We start from the raw sequence: 21,466 nt of genomic DNA, 5'->3' as shown, positions 1-21,466 counted from the left end.
TTTAATATATATTATTTTAATATATATTATGAAACGAATGTCGACGATATTCATGAACTTTTGATTATCATTGGCATTTAAGGATGTGGAATAACCAATATTAACTATTTTGGTTTATGTATTGATGATTTAATAAGATGAGAATTAATTAAATATTTACTTTATTGAATATAAAATGTGGTTTGTCGCCAACTTCATTACAACAAAACCAGTAAAATGGCAATAGTAAAACCATTATATAATTTAATCGTTTCTATTCTTACAGGATAATATTTAATGATCAAATAACTTTCAGAGAACAGAAAGAACAATAAAAATGAATTATTATATTATAAATTATAATATATGAATTATTATAATTTAATTTATATGGACGAAAGCTAAGTCAAAGTCATACATTTTTCTATATCTGCATAAAAACAGCAAAATTTGAATAACTATAACTTCTATGCAGATATAAAATAACTTTATATTTATGAATTTGAATAAGCTTTCTTGCATATAAATTAATTTTTAATGTTTAATACAATATAATATTTAATAAGTATTAACTAATATTATTAAATATGGAAAAACATATTTTTTTAGCTAATAAATACTAAAACATCCTTGCCAAGACTTCTAATAACATTAATGTGTTCTTATAGACAAATAAATAAAGTAACCCTAAAGTACCTGAAAAAGGACATTTGTTTTTTTTACAACCGTTGTTTACTAACAGATCTCTATACCTGTTGTTACCTGTCTTATAAGGTCCTTGGAAAGTTACAGCATAAAAGCTAAGCACATATTAGGATCCAACATCATTCGCTACAAATCATTGAAGTGAACATTACATATTCGTATTCTTACATTTTTCAAGTGAATTATTAAATTCTTCATTAAAATGGATCGAATTGGAAATCAACTCAGTATTTATGGCTTATTCATCATTTTCGTCGAATTCTTACAATATATATTAACTTGTTTAAAAACTAAACTGAAAGAAGCTGAACTGGAAACTTCAGTTAATAACATTACAATAACAGATACTCCGAAGGAAACTACAACGACACAAACAGATTTACCTGAAAAAATTGACCCACCAAAAGAAACTCCAACAACCAGCTCAATATGTCAAATAAGATCAACTAATAACAATGGCATCTCTATCATTTCGAAAATACCAAAACCAACATTGAAAAATAGTACGACAATACCAACTTTAAAGCAAATCTTGCCAATTACAAGACCAATTATCAAAATACATACTACTAAAGATGAACCCAGTATTACGTCAAGAGTGCATATTGCGGACCGCTCTACAATCAACTCAAAAGCTGATCCACCTTTTAATACACCACGAATTTCAAGGTCTACTATATTTAGACCTGATACACCTAGATATCAATCTTCATGTGGAACTACTGAAGTACCAATCGATTTAACAACAGCAAAAACTTATCCGAAAGAAGAACCAACAACTAAAACTTGCAAAATTAATTTTGAAGTGAAAGAATCAAAACCTAAAGTTTTAAAATCAATTTTGAAGACTCAATACAAAGAATCATCAGCCACATCTAAACTTTCTACTGAAACTAAACCGAGGCCTACACGTAGAGTGCATTTTGCCGACTCTGTAACAGATAAATCGGAAGCTACTCTAAATGGTTATACCTCATCAATTTCAAGGTCTAGATCATATAGACGGAATAACCGCAAGCATGAATTGAATAAATCAAAAGTCAAACCGATCGATTTGACAACAGCACAATATATTTCGAAAAAAGAAGAAATAACTGAGACTATCGATAATGTGAAATCGTTGCAGATGCCATCCCAGAAAGTCAATCACTCACTTACTTCTCATTTTACTACAAAATTCTCTGGAACAGTTTTAAATTTGGGTGCCAATAGAGTTCAAAAATCCAGTTTGAATCTTAACAGGGTTAATTCTTCGTCACCGCTGCTACATTGTTTGGTACAAGGAAAGCTAGTTCAGGACTCTAACAGCAGTCGCAAGGAGCGTAAGCAATTGTACTATTGAAGAGGAAACTTGAAATGACAAATATTTGAATTAAATGTGATTACCTTAGACTATAAGTAAAATAAAATTTGTATTATATATTATAATTTCAATATTATATAAATTGTGTTATAAATTGAGCTTTTAACAAAATTTTTTATAAATAAAAATTATAATTATAAAAAAATTATAAATCTTTTTTTCATTTTTTCGCATCATAATCTGGCAACTTTTTCATATATTTTATTCAATTTCTTTATAAAAATGGAATCATTATTTTGGAAAAAATATATTATTTCTATAAATCCATTTTAGTTAATGGATAATGGAGTTAATGGAGTAATCTGAAGGAAATAGTTGATATTTCGAATACACAGGCTCGGTACACGTTAGTGCCTCCAATCTGCCACTGTGTGTAGTTGGTTGCATATTTTATTGTGACTACAGAGTGATTATTGTCTCTAGAGCGCACCTAAAGGCCTCACGATATTATACTACGTAAACAATATGTGGATTGTAAGTCATAACTAATGTAGTTTAATAGGCTTTTCGACAGTTCAATAAATTTCATTCTATTCTATGAAATTATATTATTGTTGTTATGTTTATTATTAAAATTTATATTTTTTTCTACAAATTCTGCCATTTCTTGAGAAGAAAAAATTTAAATGTTCATATATTTCGTGGGATTATTTAATAATTTGTTTATAATTTATTTTATAATTTATTATAATTTATTATTTATTTATGTTTTGTTTATAATTTATTTAATAATTTAATAATTTAATAACGACATAATTCAGGTAGAAATTACAATCTTCAAAGTGGATTGTAATATAAATATTAGCTATGTAAGATTTACGGTAGACTATTAACTTCCACTAAATAAAAAATTTCAAAGAAATATAAAATTTCAAATGGAAATTTTACATAGTAAACTTAACAAGAATTATGAGTTCATAATAGTAGTTAAGTTTCCATTCCATATAAGTTTTATGTACATTATCACAACAATCATAAACCCATGTTAATGGATGTTATTACAAATGACCTTATAGAAAAGAACATAATTTAACAATTTTTTCTTTACCTGAAAAAGAACATTTGTTTTGTTCACAATCGTTCTTTTACTGATAAATATCGTAGTTATACCTGTTGGTACCTACCCTATAAGGTCCTTTCAAAGATACAGTATAAAAGCGCCGCAAAAATTACGTTTTCACATCATTTGTTACAAATCTTTAAAGTGTACATTATTTGAATACATATTCAATTTTTATATATCCTCAAAAAATTACTAAAATGAGCATTGGATATCAACGAAGATTTTCGAAACATCTTCGAAATATCGTATTGGGTTTAGTTATAAAATTCGTCGAAATTTTGCAAAATATATTGTCTAATGTGACAAATAAACTGGAAGAAAATATTTGTGTGCCTAGTGAATCGCCAATAATTTCCATATTGGAGACAATATTGAAGGCACTAAACAGATTATCAAATAATAACTTACGATATATTACTGAAACCAAATCAATCACTGCTTATACACCGCATATTGTGAACCCTACAATATTCAAATCAAGAGCTGCTTTAAATATTTCCGTACTTCCAACTACAGGAGCGACTTTCTTCAGTACAAATTCTTTTAGACATGAACTGAAGAAACCGAAAGGAATATCTAAGATAACTTTATCTAAGATAGCTGATGATAAAAACACTGTGAAAACATTAAAATCAACTTTAAGTAGCAGGACTACAATACCAGCGTTGGAGACAATATTAAAGATGCTACTCAAAGTCATAAATATCAATTTAAAACATAAAGCTGAAGCTAAGCCAAGGGTGGGATGTAGAGCGCATGTAGTGAACCCTACAAAATATAAATCAAAAGCAGCTCTAAATCTCAGTTGTGATTTAAACAAATCAAATGGAAATATTGAACCAGTATTTACGACAACTACCTCTGGAATTACCGAAATGCCGATCGATTCAAAAGAAGCTTCATCAGTAATTTCAAGTTGTTATTCAAAAACTCAACGTCAATCAATTAGAAACAGTTCTAGAAATAAATCGACAACATCGGGAATACTAACAAATATATTTCGCACCCACAACCCAATCGCATCGGTACTCTGTGCCACCAAAGCTAAAAAAAGGACTGCTTACAGACGCTATTTTGTGAACCCGACAATATATAAATCAAAAGATGCTCTAAATCTGGATTTACCTACAAATACAAAAAATAGTTCATTCTGATCTAATTTAGTTTCCACTGAACAAAGCAAATATGGAACCTGTAATTTCAGAATCTTCATCAGCTATAAACTAAAAACCCAGTCTGAAAAACGATTTTGGCAAGAATAATTATAACTATGTAAATGTATTTTTAGTTTTATAATAAAGATATAAATAAATAATATTTTAATTGTAAAATAAATCTATTGTTTTATATATAATTTAAAATTTGTCCTGATACAGGTAAATTCAGTAAAACGTCAGTTTTAAGAATAAATAAATAAATAAAATAATGTATATAAGAATTTATTAAAGATGACATATTCTTTGTATGTACCGATATATAGCCGATTCCACTATATAAAATCACAAAAATAAAAAAAATGTATGAAGTCTAAAATTTCTTTCATAACTTTCCGTGTTATATAGAAGAGGTGAATATAGTTTTTGTTTTTCCGTCAATTTACTTGAAGCTTCTAAAATATTTTTTGACTATATAAAATCGCTGTCTCATCGTCAAATGTAGGATAAGTAGAAGTCAGGATGAAAGTTGGTTTCGGCCAACTTTTTTTCATGCTATAGTAATAGATGAAAGGAGTTTGTCTCCTTTTATTTGTTTGACTCCATTTATATGATTTAGGAGATTGAAACACTGTCCTTACAGTTACAACAAATTATTTTAAGGACTATGAATATTGGAAGATTGGAGATTTGTAACGATTTCTCAACAAGAGTCATGAAAGCGGTTCACCTACATAACTTTAACAAGCACTACCTATTGGATATTCGAGTCATATAAAGATAACACATGAAACTTTCGAATGGTACTCCTGTGGGAATTTTAGCAAAGTATCCCTGAAAGTCCCTGAGAATGAAAAAACCATGACAAAAAATAAGAAAAAATAATCTGTTAGAAAAAATTTGCTGGTAGAAAAAATTTTGAAAGAAATACAATATTTTTTAAATATATTATACAGAAATAATTTTACTTTCTCCACTTTATATCAAATTAGATCTAGTTAACCAACATTAAGTAATATCTAACATCCTATTGGATGTCCCTGTTGTAACTGACATCTGAAAGTTTTTAAGGATTACAACTTCCAAAATAGTTCCGAAAAAGATGGATAAACATGAGTATCTTTCAAGCGTTTTGTTATCGGATTTCTTGATGAGCAAGACCCATAAATAATAAGATAATACAAGGAAATGGAATAAGAACCAGTATTTATCCTATAGTTAAACTGGCGAAGCTGCATGATTTTTTCTACGCACTAAATTGCTGCGAATGCAGATAAAATTTCAAAACTAAACTTACAACATCTATTGCAAGGTAATTATTATCTGATTTTATAAATATATCAACCATGCCATACTCTTTCATTATAACGTGACGACTAGAATAACTGGTGATAATTTTTTTAGGGAACCAATAGATGAAATCTTGAAGATTCTTCCTCCTTATTTTCGTATTTACAAAAATCGTCAGTAGGAAATACAAGTTGTTGTCCATACATGCCTATTGTTTTCAAACATAAAATAGTTATTTTCTTTAAGGAGGCAACTTGAATTCTACATAATTGTTTGTTTCTTTATATTGCATTCATTTTTGGTAAGAGACCACTTACTATCAATAATTTTTAATGCATAGTCTACCTAAGCCCTAATAATTATATTGATCATAATAAAAATTTTTTATAATATTTAATAATATTCAGTTTAAAAATCAAATTTCGTAAAGTTGTATTTAAACATTATTTCAGTCTAAAGTAATTGAAGAAGATATAATTTCTGTACATATATATATCAGATATAGTTTCTGAAAAAACAGAAGATATAATTTAAGTCTTTCTATATAACAATTAATGAGGTCATATAATAATTATTGGGTAAGGAAAAAAATCTTTGGCAAATTTAAGTAAAAGTAACATTTTTATTAAAAAAATAGGCACGTTTCTGATTTTGTGATCGCAATAATAGTCATCCAAATATTGTCCATAACCTGCAATAAAGAACTTTGGAAACGAACAGATCAATTATGTGCGAGTACTGCAATTAAAAAAAGTAAATGGAGGTGAATAAGGCATACTCTCCGCAAAAATGATATATATATTGTGAAACAAGCGTTGAGCTGGAATTCGCAAGGATCCCACCGTCCTGGTGCCCTAACCAAAACTTGGGAATGAACTGTTGAAGGCGAAAAGCAAACAATAAAGTGAAATTTTGATGGATTGTTAAGGCTTCACTGGGAGAATAGGACTGCGGAAAGTAAGAAATCAATGCTTAGATTGCTACTGTGGCTTTTAATTCTTAGACCTTGGTCTCGTAAACCTCCGCTTGAGAGACAAAAATCCATTTATTTTTGTATGTTGCTCATTTCATTTCATACTTAACAAAATTCAGATTTATAATTCAAATATATTATTTAGAATATAATTGCAGTCAAATTTCCATTATTCGAAGTACCATTTTGCAAAGAAAAGGTTCGACTTATGGAGACTTCGAATTAAAGAATTTTTTGTAATTGTATTTAAATTGCTATTTAAACCCTGTGACACTTTATTTAGTGCGAGTTATAGAAAATTCGAGTTATGGAAAGACAAAGAGAGAACACAAAAAAAAAAGAAAAACAAATTTGCACTAAAAATTATTTTATAAAACAAAATATAAATTAAAAATGAAATATTTATAATTTAATTTCATGGTAGTCGTAAGCTTGTATAAACACCTTGTATAAATGCGCTAGTTTCTTTTACTAAGTAAAGATTGTTTTATCTAAATTGCAATTATATGAGTACTTGTATTTGTTCTAAAGTCAACAACTCACAAACTAAATACGCCAAACAAAATAAACAGTGGAGTAGTTATATATTATTTAAAGGTGAATTAAAAATTGTATATATAAGTGAATATATAACAAAGTTTAAACAAATAATTTTTATTATATTTTTATTATGAATCTCTTTATGGACTAAGAGAATCCCACTAATCTCGCCAGTTTTAAATGCTTACAAATAAACATTTTATAAAACACACTGACAATAAAGATAATATAAAAATAAAAAATAATTTTTTGTTTATCAACAAATCCACAAAAAAAAAAATAAATAAACACAAAATGCATACACAAGACAATTAGCAATAAATAACAACAACAAAATGTTTAGCAAAAATGACAAAATATGCAAAAAAAATTATTTAAAAATTAAAATCAGCATTTTCCATACTTTGGTAAATTAAAATCAGAAATAATTCGGCATTGCTCTAATTATTAAGTTCAAAACTGTTTTTGTTATAAATTTTTAAAATTTTATGCGTTGAGATTGGAATTTTATAATTCTCAAGCAATTATTATTTAATATTTTTTGCGATAAAATTATTTTTAAATTCTCGTTCTAAAATGGTTTTATATGTTAAATTAAGCGCACTTCCTTCTTTCAACAAAAAACACCAAATTCGGTCCAAATCATTTATAATCAAATAAAAAACAATAAAAAATATTTGCGAAACAAGAACTATGTGGAACTGGGGGAAGTGCTCCGATGAATCATGAACAGTAAGTAAATTAATATCAAATTATTTGCTCGCAAAATCGCTGCTCTCAATAAAATCACACACAACTATAATAATTTATATCGTAATAATTATAAGTAAAATATTAAATACAATATTATGTAAAGCTAACATTTAAAAATATAAATAAAAAATAAATTATATATACGAAAATAAGCTTATTTCTATTGACAATAAATGATTACATAAATGCAATAAATGAATACATTATTAGTTTGGCTTTCTGGAAGTCTAAACACGCTACATACAAAGTTATTGAGAATATATTTAGAAAAGTTTTTAGAAATTTTATTTAGAAAAATATTGATAATATAATATGAATAATATAATGTGGCTCTGACGAATGACATCCTCAGGGACATCAAGATTGATCCCATCAAAAAATACATAAAGGTTAGAGCCCTGAAATTATTTGCGAAATCTGACAGACTTACCAACACCACGTTATCAAATCTCAAAATGGTTACAGGCTCTTCGGGGAGGTATGCAGATCTGATTATTGCTTAGTCTGATGAAGTGATAAACAATAATCTAGTCAAGGTGTAGAGAGGGGTTTTAAAAAAACCTCGAGTTAAAAAAGAGTATAAGTGCACTAGCTCAAAACAGCTTCAACATAATATACATAATATATAATATAGATAATATAATATAGATAATATAATATGGATAATAAATATGTATAATATAATGTGGATAATATAATATTTATAATGTTTAACATGCGCTGACTCTGAGCTTCCAATTTAGCAGGGCACAAGTTCGATACTTGCAGTCTTCAAAAATTATTTACGAATAATAAAATACAATAATTATTTCCAAGGCCACTGATGATGGGTATTTGACAATACTCGAAACAGCTGTATGGTCAGCCAAAAATCCTATTAATTAAAATAATATAAAATGAATTTTTGTTGTTGTAGTTCACCACTTTTCGAAAAACTTCTTTATAATATTTAATAATATTTAGATTAACAACCAAATTTCGTAAAGGCGTATTTAAATATAATTTAAGTTGAAGAATATATAATTTCTGTATATATATATATATATAATGAAGTTTCTGAAAAAACAAAAGATACAATTCAAATCTTTCAATTAATAATTGAAATAAGCTCACAACTAAAATAAATACTATTTCTAGGAATTAAGAAATTGAGCACCGCAACCTTGGTTGTTTTTTTGTATTGCTAACCGGCCTAAGCCAAATAGGTCGGTTGTTATACATATTTTCACACCCTCATCCCCTTTGCATTTAGATAGTGAGATTTTTTGTGACATACAAAAAATTTATTCATTATTTCATTGCTACAGAATTTCTACACTCAACTGAAAGGACAAGACAGCTAAAAATACCCTAGGAGAATAAAAGAATACTTCCACCTTCTATTAAAACTATTAGGCCATATAACAATTATAGGGTTAGTAGAAACATCTTTGGCAAATTTAGGTAAATCTATTTTTTATTACAAAAATAGATCAGAAGATTTTATGATCGCAATAATAGTAATCCCAATATTGTCCAAAAACCTTCAATAAATTTTGTGGATGAACCGTACATTTTTTTGATCAATCGAAATAAAGTGAAAAGTTAAATTTTAACGGGGCTATACCACAAAATTAAATGCAAACTGTTTAAAACAATAAATATTATCAAAGGCCAGTGATCTGAAAAACTGTTTGATCAGCTAAAAAATTCAATTAAAAATATATTTTTATAAACATATTTGCGAACAATTACCGTCCTTACATAAACTCAAACCTGTATATATATATTATTTTTGGAGCTAATGTTGAATAAATTATGTCTATAGTTCTGTAGGTATATAAGTATTTCGTCATAAGTCGCCATACATAAGTCAAAAAAGTTATTATTTCGATTTCATATATTGTATAGTTTTTCATACAAAAACTATTTAGATAATAGTACACCACGACATGTGATTGTAATCTATTGTTTTCATAGTTTTCATGGTTCGTTATTTTTAAATATTTTTAACCTATTAATGTATTAATTTAACCTATCAATGTATAGAGATATAGAGAAATAAATAAAGTAACCTGTAATTACCTGAAAAAGGACATCTGTTTTGTTTACAACCGTTGTATACCAACAGATCTCTATACCTGTTGTTACCTGTCTTATAAGGTCCTTGGAAATTTAGAATATAAAACCAAAGCATATATTACGTTCCAGCATCATTCGCTACAAATCATTGAAGTGAACATTACATATTCGTATTCTTACATTTTTCAAGTGAATTATTAAATTCTTCATTAAAATGGGTCCAATTGGAAATCAACTCAGTATTTACGGCTTATTCATCATTTTCGTCGAATTCTTACAATATATATTAACTTATTTAAAAACTAAACTGAAAGAAGCTGAACTGGAAACTACAGTTAATAACATTACAATAACAAATACTCCGAAGGAAACTATAACAACACAAACAGATTTAGCTGAAAATTGCCAAATTAGATCAACTGATAACAATGGCATCTCTATGCCAAATAGTACGACAATACCAACCTTAAAGCAAATATTGCCAATTACAAGACCAATTATCAAAATACATACTACTAAAGGTGAACCCAGTATTACGTCAAGAGTGCATATTGCGGATCCCTCTACAATCAACTCAAAAGCTGATCCACATTTTAATACACCACCAATTTCGAGGTCTACTATATTTAGACCTGACACACATAGATATCAATCTTCATGTGGAACTACTGAAGTACCAATCGATTTAACAACAGCAAAAATTTATCCGAAAGAAGAACCAGCAACTAAAACTTGCAAAATGAATTTTGAAGTGAAAGAATCAAAACCTAAAGTTTTAAAATCAATTTTGAAGACTCCATCCAAACAATCATCAGCTACATCTAAACTTCCTTCTGAAACCAAGGCGAAGATTACACGTAGAGTGTATTTTGCAGACTCTGTAACAGATAAATCGGAAGCTACTCTAAATCGTTATACCTCATCAATTTCAAGAACTAGATCATATAGACGGAATAACCGCAAGCATGAATTGAATAAATCAAAAGTCAAACCGATCGATTTGACAACAGCAAAATATATTTCGCAAAAAGAAGAAATAACTGCGACTATCGATAATGTGATATCGTTGCAGATGCCATCTCAGAAAGCCAATCACTCAATTACTGCTCATTTTACTACGAAATTCTCTGGAACTGTTTTAAATTTGGGTGCCAATAGAGTTCAAAAATCCAGTTTGAATCTTAATAGGGTTAATTCTTCGTCACCGCTGCTACATTGTTTGGTACAAAGAAAGCGAGTTCAGGACTCTAACAGCAGTCGCAAGGAGCGTAAGCAATTGTACTATTGAAGAGGAAACTTATTACAGACAAATACTTGAATTAAATGTGATTACCATAGACTATAAGTAAAATATATTTTTGTATTTCGATATATATATTTTCAATATTATATAAATTGTGTTATAAATTGAGCTTTTAACACAATTTTTTATAAATAAAAATTATAATTATAAAAAAATTATAAATCTTTTTCTTCATTTTTTCACAAGTTTGGCAACTTTTTCATATATTTTAATAAATTTCTTTATAAGAATGGAATCATTATTTTGGAAAAAATATATTATTTTTATAAATCCATTTTTGTTAATGGATAATGGAGTTAATGGAGTAATCTGTCACTGAAGGAAATATTGAAGGAAATAGTTGATATTTCGAATATATCAATCTGCTACTGTGTGTAGTTGGATACATATTTTATTGTGACTACAGAGTGATTTTTGTCTCTAGAGCGCACCTAAAGGCCTCACGGTATTATACTAGGTAAACAATATGAGATATGTGGATTGTAAGTCATAACTAATGTAGTTTAATAGGCTTTTCGACAGTTCAGTAAATTTCATTCTATTCTATGAAATTATATTATTGCTGTAATGTTTATTATTAAAATTTATATTTTTTTCTACAAATTCGGCTATTTCTTGAGAAGAAAAAATTTAAATGTTCATATATTTCGTGGAATTATTTAATAATTTATAAATAATAAGGACATATTTCAGGTAGAAATTACAATCTTCAAAGTGGAGGAATATAGGTAATATAAATATTAGCTATGTACGATTTACGGTAGACTAAATAAAAAATTTAAAAGAAATATTAAATTTCAAATGGAAATTTTACATAGTAAACTTAACAAGAATTATGAGTTCATAATAGTAGTTAAGTTTCCATTATATATAAGTTTTATGTACAATTATCACAACAATAAACCCATGTTAATGGATGTTATTACAAATGACCTTATAGAAAAGAACATAATTTAACAATTTTTTCTTTACCTGAAAAAGAACATTTGTTTTGTTCACAATCGTTCTTTTACTAATAGATCTCGTACCTATACCTGTTGGTACCTACCCTATAAGGTCCTTTCAAAGTCAAAGTTACTCAAAGTCATAAATATCAATTTAAAACATAAAGCTGAAGCTAAGCCAAGGGTGGAATGTAGAGCGCATGTAGTGAACCCTACAAAATACAAATCAAAAGCAGCTCTAAATCTCAGTTGTGATTTAAACAAATCAAATGGAAATATTGGACCAGTATTTGCGAAAACTATCTCTGGAATTACCGAAATGCCGATCGATACAAAAGAAGCTTCATCAGTAATTTCAAGTTCTTATTCAAAAACTCAACGTCAATCAATTAAAAGCAGTTCTAGAATTAAATCGACAACATCAGGAATACTAACAAATATATTTCGCACCCACAGCCCAATCGCGTCGGTACTCTGTGACACCAAAGCTAAAAAAAGGACTGCTTACAGACGCCATTTTGTGAACCCCACAATATATAAATCAAAAGATGCTCTAAATCTGGATTTACCTACAAATACAAAAAATAGTTCATTCTGATCTAATTTAGATTGCATTGAACAAAGCAAATATGGAACCTGTAATTTCAGAATCTTCATCACCTATAAACTAAAAACCCAGTCTGAAAAACGATTTTGGCATGAATAATAATAACTATGTAAATGTATTTTTAGTTTAAAGATATAAATAAAGGTATAAATAAATAATATTTTAATTGTAAAATAAATCTATTGTTTTACATATAATTTAAAATTTGTCCTGATATAGGTAAATTCAGTAAAACGTCAGTTTTAAGAATAAATAAATAAATAAAATAATGTATTAAAGATGACATGTTCTTTGTATGTACCGATATATAGCCGATTCCACTATATAAAATCACAAAAATAAAAAAAAAATGTATGAAGTATAAAATTTCTTTCTTTCATTTCTAAAATATTTTTTGACTATATAAAATCGCTGTCTCATCGTCAAATGTAGGATAAGTAGAAGTCAGGATTTTTTTCATGATATAGTAATATATGAAAGGAGTTTGTTTCCTTTGTTTGTTTGAGATTGAAACACAACCTTCCAGTTACTGCAAATTTTTTAAGGACTATTTAAAGATTGTCGATTTCTAACGATTCCTTAACAAGAGTCTTGTAAGCGGTACACCTACATAACTTTAACAAGCACTACCTATTGGATATTCGGGGCATATAAAGATAACACATGAAACTTTTGAACTGGTACTCCTGTGGAAATTTCAGCAAAGTATCCCTGAAAGTCCCTTAGATTGAGTCAGCCATGACAAAATAGTTCCGAAATACAAAAAACATGGCTATCTTTCAAATTTTTTGTTTTTCGATTTCTTGGGAATGAAAAGGACCCATAAATTATAAGATGATGGTAACAAATATGTTATTCTCCAAGAATTTTTGTTGTAAAATTAACCATACTACAGTTGTACTATTAACCATACTGTTTAATATAACCTAAACTTAAAAGGAAACAAGTACAAGGAAAAGGAATAATAACCAGTATTTATCATATAGTTAAACTGGCGGAGCTGCATGATTTATTCTACGCACTAAATTGCTGCGAATGCAGATAGAATTTCAAGACTGATCTTACAATGTCTATTGCAAGGTAATAATTATCTGATTTTATAAATATAGCAATCATGCCATACTTTTTTCGTTATAGCATGACAACTAGAATAGCTGATGATAATTTTTTTAGGAAAACAATAGAGGAAATCTTGATAATTCTTCCTCTTTCTCTTTGTATTTGTAAAGATCGTCAGTAGAAAATACAAATTGTTGTTCATATCTGCCTATTAAGGAATGAAAAGGGAATAATATTATCAATTTTGCTCCTAATTAGTTTCCTAGTACTGAATAGTTTCATAAACGGCCAGTCTCAGTTTTAAGATGTCAATAATGACCCAGTGTCGCTTACAATTACATATAGGTTTGATTGATTGATTAGTTGGCCATTACAGACGTGTGTCGTCCTTGGCCGCGTCGAGTAGCCTCCGCCAGTCAGCCCGATTAGTTGCCTTCTGACGCCAGTTGGTAGTACCGAGCGCCCCCAAATCGTTGGTCACCTGGTCCTTCCACCGAAGATGCGGACGTCCTCTACCGCGTTTTCCACCTGCGGGTACCGAATCAAATACCTTTCTAGCCGGAGCACTTTCTTCCATTCGCACGACATGACCAAGCCAGCGTAGCCGCTGAATTTTTATGCGCTTAACTATGTCAATGTCGCGGTATAGCTCATACAGCTCATCGTTCCATCTAATTCGATACTCGTCGCCAACGCGTAAGGGACCATAGATCTTCCGAAGAATTTTTCTCTCGAATGCTCCTAACGCCTTCTCATCACTGTTGGTAATTGTCCAAGCTTCTGCACCATACAGCAAGACAGGCATGATAAGGGATTTGTAGAGCGTGATTTTTGTTTGTCGAGAGAGGGCTTTATTTCTCAATTGCTTACTTAGCCCGAAGTAACATTTGTTGGCAAGAGTAATTCTTCGTTGAATCTCTAGGCTGACGTCATTTTTGGTGTTTAAGCTGGTTCCTAAATAAACAAAGTCTTTCACAACTTCGAACTTATAATTGTCAACAGTGACGTAGGTCCCAAGACGCTCAGGAGATTTGTTTGTTGACAGAAAGTACTTTGTTTTGTCCTCATTTACCACAAGACCCATTTGCTTTGCTTGTTTTTCTAAGTTGGAAAATGCCGCACTGACGACGCGTGTGTTCAGACCAATGATATCAATATCGTCGGCATACGCAAGCAGCATTACACTTTTGTAGAATATTGTGCCAGTACGGTTTAAATCTACTGCTCGAATTATCGTTTCCAACATTAGGTTAAAGTAGTCACACGACACGGAGTCACCCTGTCTGAAACCTCGTTTGGTATCAAACGGCTCAGAGAGGTTCTTTCCAATTCTAACGGAGCTGGTGGTGTTGCTCAACGTCATTTTACATAGCCGTATAAGTTTTGCTGGGATACCAAATTCAGACATTACATATAGGATTATCTCCAAAAAAAGTTGTTCCAAAAAAGTCACATCGAGCAGGATTCTTTAGGAACGTAGGTTCTTCTCATGTGACAACAATATTGTTAGAAAATTATATGAGTTTTAAATAGTCATTATTTTTGAGATTTGAAGGATAAAAATATTACTAAGCAGATATTGAATAATAGTTAAGTAGAAGTTGAGTTAAGTAGGAACTTTTTGTTCCCACTTAATTACACATTAAAAAGCTTTTGTATAAGTATCTTTATCTAAATGCATGTCACATAATGAATGTAAGAGTGTTTTTAAAGTATCTTAAATTGAATGAATCTGTTTTCTTGAATGAAAAATCAAAAACAATAAAATTAAATTATAAAAATAACTACCAAAATTATTCACAACACGCCTGAGTATCTGTTTTCTGTAAAAATTGTGATGTTGTGATGATTTGAGGCGTGTTGTAATGGAAAACGTAACGACAAATGACACAGAGCCAAATAAAGTTCTCAACATTAAAGTATCTAAAATTTACTAATAAAAAATAATATGACAAAACGCCGTTAAAAAGACATTTATTTATTTTTTTTTTTTTGGAATCAAAACGTTTCGATTGCGTATTTTTATTATTCCACGAAAGTCCACTTGAAAGTCTGAGACGAAAATATGTCAAAATGATGATTCACTTAGCAAATAATTTTAAAAGATATTACGTTTCAAAAATAGAACAAGAAGAAGATAAGACTTAATGTTAATGACTTAAAGCTCTTGAAATACTTAAGATATTGTAGTCATCTTTTTCAGACGCTTATGATGGCAGAAAAAAATTATGAAGTACTTCATAAGATAATCGCAAGAAATGGAATATAAAAGTTAAGCATTTCTATTTCGATAAAGAAAACTATAAAATGAAATATGCAATTAAGAAGTATAGCAGAAAGTAACAATCTATGGTACATTCAAAAGGAAAAAACAAATCATCGTATAGATAAAAAATAAAGATATCGTACAGAAAAATTTATATTTGTCCAATGACGAACTAATCGCCGAGGCAAATGCCTGTTGTAAGTCAAAAAATATATCTAAGAGGATATATATATATTATATGCTCTCTAAGAGGAGTATTGAATTGTTAGAGAAATAGTGTGAAGATTGTATTAGAAACTATGTTGAAGAATAAAGTCGAATTTAGCAAAAATTGTGTACTTATAAATTAAACTCTCGACTTTTTAGCTGCTGTATTATATCTATTTGAGGCTAAACATACTGCTTATTTTTGATCTATAGACAGTGATTATAATTCTGGATTTTAAGATTAGATATTTAATATTTTTGTAAGGAACAAGTTAAGCATTTCTATTTCGATAAAGAAAACTATAAAATGAAATATGCAATTAAGAAGTATAGCAGAAAGTAACAATCTATGGTACATTCAAAAGGAAAAAACAAATCATCGTATAGATAAAAAATAAAGATATCGTACAGAAAAATTTATATTTGTCCAATGACGAACTAATCGCCGAGGCAAATGCCTGTTGTAAGTCAAAAAATATATCTAAGAGGATATATATATATTATATGCTCTCTAAGAGGAGTATTGAATTGTTAGAGAAATAGTGTGAAGATTGTATTAGAAACTATGTTGAAGAATAAAGTCGAATTTAGCAAAAATTGTGTACTTATAAATTAAACTCTCGACTTTTTAGCTGCTGTATTATATCTATTTGAGGGTATACGTACTGCTTATTTTTGATCTGAAGACAATTATTATAATTCTGGATTTTAAGATTAGATATTTAATATTTTTGTAAGGAACAAGTCTCTGTAGTGGATTCGATATTTTAATATCATTACATTTCATAGATAATTTCCATTATAGAATAAAGGGGCTATATAAATACTGAAGTCGACAATAGTGCCTGCCAAAAAACTCTCATACATTTCACTTTAAAATAAATAAACTTTACATTTTTTATCGTATAAGACTTTAATTAACGAAATTAATGTATTGCTAATATATTTCTCTGTCATAAATTATTATTAGTAAAAGAAATTGTAGACATATTCACACTTATCTTTTCTTTAATGCAATAAAAAAAAAAACTTAAATTAACCGCTTGCGATTTTCCCAAATAAAAAACAATAAATCAACTAAAACTAACAAATAATTTTATGATTATATATTTTATTTACAGGGTGATTTGAGTTTGATATAATAAAACTTACTGGTAAATTCTAAAAAAAAAATTGAGTACTACAAGTTTGATTTACATCAGGATTATATATGTACAATACATAAAAGGACACTTTAGTGATTATAGTAATTAATGAAATATACCCATAATATAATACATCATATCATATATATATATATGATATATAGTATACACAACATTGTGTCCCGAGTTATAAAGAGAAAGTTACAAAAACACTCAAATATTATTATTAATCAATATTATAATCATAGATTTATAATATTATTTGGTTGCTTTATTAAATTAAAATTGTGTCCAATAGTGAAAATTTTTTCATTTTCAATAAATCAGTTTTAATATATTTAAATAAAACGTGGAAGAATGTCAACGCAATCCAGTGCGAAACGTATAAATATGAATCTGTGAGATCGAACAGATCAAACTAGAACAGAGAAAAAGGAAAGGAAAATACGGAAAATAGAACTGTATAGCGGCCATTCTAAGAAGACAAAATTTAAATATTTTTCAACAAGCATTGAAGTGCCATCCGCAAGGTTTTAAGCGAACCCATGAACCGGTCGAGATTTGTAGGAGAACATGGAAATGCGAATTGCAGAATATAGAATAACAGAGGATTTATGCTCCACCTAGAAAGACAGAATGACATACACACTAGTACAGTGAATCTAAAAACATATTTAGCATCAGTCAAACTAACTAATAGAGTTATGAAATATCAATATCTTTTATTCAAAGAACTAAAGTACTGGACTACTTATTAACAATCCATTAGTATATATATATGAAAATAAAAGTTGCGATTCTTTAAACTGAATCCAGAAAATTGTACATTGTTTCGAAATTACTTTATATGACAACCTACAATAGCTGACACCTCTCATAGAAGATTATCCATTCCATATATAGATTATCCAAATATATATATTTATATTTATATATATATATAAATATATAAGAAAATACACAAATCAGTCAGTGAGATGGATAAGATTCTGCAGAGACCCCCAGCTATCAGAGTAAAAGTGCCCAGATACACTAACTCGGTACAGGTAATAATAATAATATATATAAGTCCTTGGAAGCATCATTTTCAGATAAAATCTAACAAATCTTCATTAATATATTAAGACTAATTGCCAACACGAGTTTGTTGTTTATAAATAGTGTAATTTTATTCAGTAACTGAATTATACTTAATGAGAAGTAGGATTTCGATAATATCTCTTAAATAATAGTTTTTTACTATTTCAACACAAATCTCAGGCAATTATGAAAATAAGTTTGTAATCAAAGAAATTATTTAATAAATTAATATATTTGCGGAGCGAAGCCAAGTTCGCCTGGTGAGCTATAGCGAATGTTTTCATTGATGAATAGCAAAACTTTCTGTTGTATTTGATACTCGTAGTTAACAAAAGATCGTTAAAGAAGCCAATGCCGAGTCTTCGAGTCTTATAACCATATCTGATCTTTTGTAAAGCTAACCGACCTCGGTCAAATAGCAGATAATCTGACCTTTTATTGTAACTCTTGGGCTATAGAACAGTCATTGGGTTCTTATATTTTCACACTATTAGTCCCTTTTGCATTTAAATAGATTCTATGTGACACTAGTAATCACAAATCCATTGTAACAATTAAAGTAATCCAAATATTGTTCTATAAGGCTATAGTATAACCGATAGTATTTGTACTCTAAAAGTTACAAATGATTAAAACTAATTAATATTACCAAAAGCCAAACCCAAAAACCTTGGAATGAGTTTCATCAGCTAAACATTCAAATAAAAACATATTTTTGAACAATTACACTCTTCACATAAACTCAAACCTATATATATATATGTATATAATTTCCGGAACTAAGGTTCAATAAATTATATTTAAAGAACTAAAGTTCTAAAGTTGTTTGTGTTTGGTATGTGATGTGATTATGATGTGTTGTTTTCATGGTTCATTAGTCAAGATTTGACAAATATTTTTAAGCTATTAATACAATAACATCCATGCTATAAATAATAATGAAAATAATAAACATCCATGCTAAGACTTGTAGAACCTTAATATACTTTCATAAAAATATATTCTTTACCTGAAAAAGGACATTTTTTTTATTTACAACTAATTGTTTTGTTGTTTACTAATTGATCTCTTAATTATACCTGTTGTTACCTGTCCTATTAAGTCCTTCGAAAGTTAAAGTATAAAAGCAAAGCATATTTTACTTTTCAACATCATTCGCTACAAATCATTCAAGTGAACATTACGTATTCGTATTCTTACATTTTTCAAGTAAATCATTAATTTCTTCATTAAAATGAGTCGAATTGGAAATCAACGAACAATTTCGAGATATCGTCTCGGTATATTCGGTTTATTTATCAAGTTTATCGAATTCTTACTAAATATCTTAAGTAATATAATAACTGAACTGGAGGAAACTGAACAGGAAACTTTAGATAACAACATTACAATACAAGATACTCCAAAGGAAAATACAACAACAGAAACAGATTTAACTGAAGAAATTGATACTCCTAACGAAACTCCAACAACCAGCTCAAGATGCCAAACTAGATCAGCTGATAAAAATGAAATCTCAATTATTTCGAAAATACCAACATCAACTTTAAGGAACAAAACCAAAATACCAACTTTAAAAAAAATATTGCCACTTACAAGACCAATTATCAAAATATATAATACTAAAGCTGATCCCAGAACTTCGTCAAGAGAGCATAATGCTGCGGACCCCTCAACATACAACTCAGAAGCTGCTCTACATTTCAATACACCACCAATTTCTAGAGCTACTAAATTAAGACCCGACACGCCTAGATATGCACTCGATAAACCCAAAGCAAAAATGCAACAAATATTTTTGAAATCTTCATGTGAGACTACTGAAACGCCAATTAATATGACAAGAGCAAAAACTGATTCAAAAGCGGGTGTAACATCTACTTTTAACAGGAATTTGCCGATGAAAGATTCAAAAACTAAAGTTTTGAAATCAATTTTGAAGACTCCATATAAAAAAACATCGGCCACATCTAAATTTACTGCTGGAACTAAACCGAAAACTACTCGTAGAGTGCATTTTGCCGACTCCGTAATATATAAATCAAAATCTGCTCAAAGTCTCTGCACACCAACAATTTCAAGAACGAGTTTATATAGACGCAATACCCCCAGACACCCAGTAAACAAAGCAAAAGTCAAAACAACAGTGAATAAATTTTTATCTACAAATACTGAAAAACCAATCGATTTAACAACCACAAAAAATGTTTCGGAAAAACAGCAAGAAACTGAGACCATCGATATTCCTATTATCGATAACGTGTCTTCAAAACAGGAACCAAAAACTGAAGCTGTTAGTGATAATGTGGAAAAGTTGCAGACACCATCGGAGAAATACAATCAATCACTTACTATAACTGCAAGGTTCTCTGCAACGAGATTAGGAGCCAATGGAGTTACATCACCCAGTTTGCATCAAAAACGCGCTAATGCTTCGTCACCACTGTCTAATTATTTGGTACAAGGAAAGCGAATTCAGGACTCTAGCTGCATCCGTAAAGTGCGTAGGGCATTGCACTATTGAAAAGGAAATTTGTTAAATGACAAATATTTGAAAATATGATTACCATAGACTATATGTAAAATAAAATTTATATAATGTAAAATTATATGTATTTTGAAATTATATAAATTGTATTGTCAATTCTGCTTTAAACGAGATTTTTTATAAATAAAAGATTATTTGCATAAAATATATAAATATATATTATTTTTACTTCTCTGGCAACTTCTCTATCAGCTGACAACTAGAGTTCAAATCTATTTCATTATTAATTATTTCATTTAATTATAATTATATAATTTAATATAATTATTTCATTCATAATGAATAAGATATATTTAAATATGTATTTGTCGAATTTTGGCAGGTTCCGAACCGGGCACTCAATAAATAGTAATGATAATAAGTAATAATATTAGGTAATATTACCTATATTACTATAGGTAATTTTTAAAGGTAAAATAGGTAATT

The 21,466-nt window shown here is 28.8% G+C and overlaps 2 protein-coding genes across 3 annotated transcripts in view; one reads left to right on the top strand and one right to left on the bottom strand.

The window, feature by feature from the left end:
- The window catches only part of LOC119669310, a 51,944-nt gene that overhangs the window by 14,772 nt on the left and 15,706 nt on the right, over nt 1-21,466 (bottom strand). The gene's annotated exons all lie outside the window — the stretch shown is intronic.
- LOC119666427 lies at nt 19,727-21,016 on the top strand. The gene has a single exon (XM_038075705.1). It carries the CDS (start codon nt 19,727-19,729, stop codon nt 21,014-21,016), a length of 1,290 nt encoding a protein of 429 aa, XP_037931633.1.

This window comes from Teleopsis dalmanni, chromosome 1 (genome assembly GCF_002237135.1).
Source record: "Teleopsis dalmanni isolate 2A chromosome 1, ASM223713v2, whole genome shotgun sequence".
NCBI lineage: Eukaryota > Metazoa > Arthropoda > Insecta > Diptera > Diopsidae > Teleopsis > Teleopsis dalmanni.
The sequence above is the reverse complement of the archived record's forward strand: the minus strand, read 5'-3'. Positions and strand labels throughout refer to the sequence as shown.

Bases quoted from the DNA above. Each gene is read 5' to 3' on its own strand.
- LOC119666427 (XM_038075705.1), top strand. From the start codon at position 19,727: ATGAGTCGAATTGGAAATCAACGAACAATTTCGAGATATCGTCTCGGT.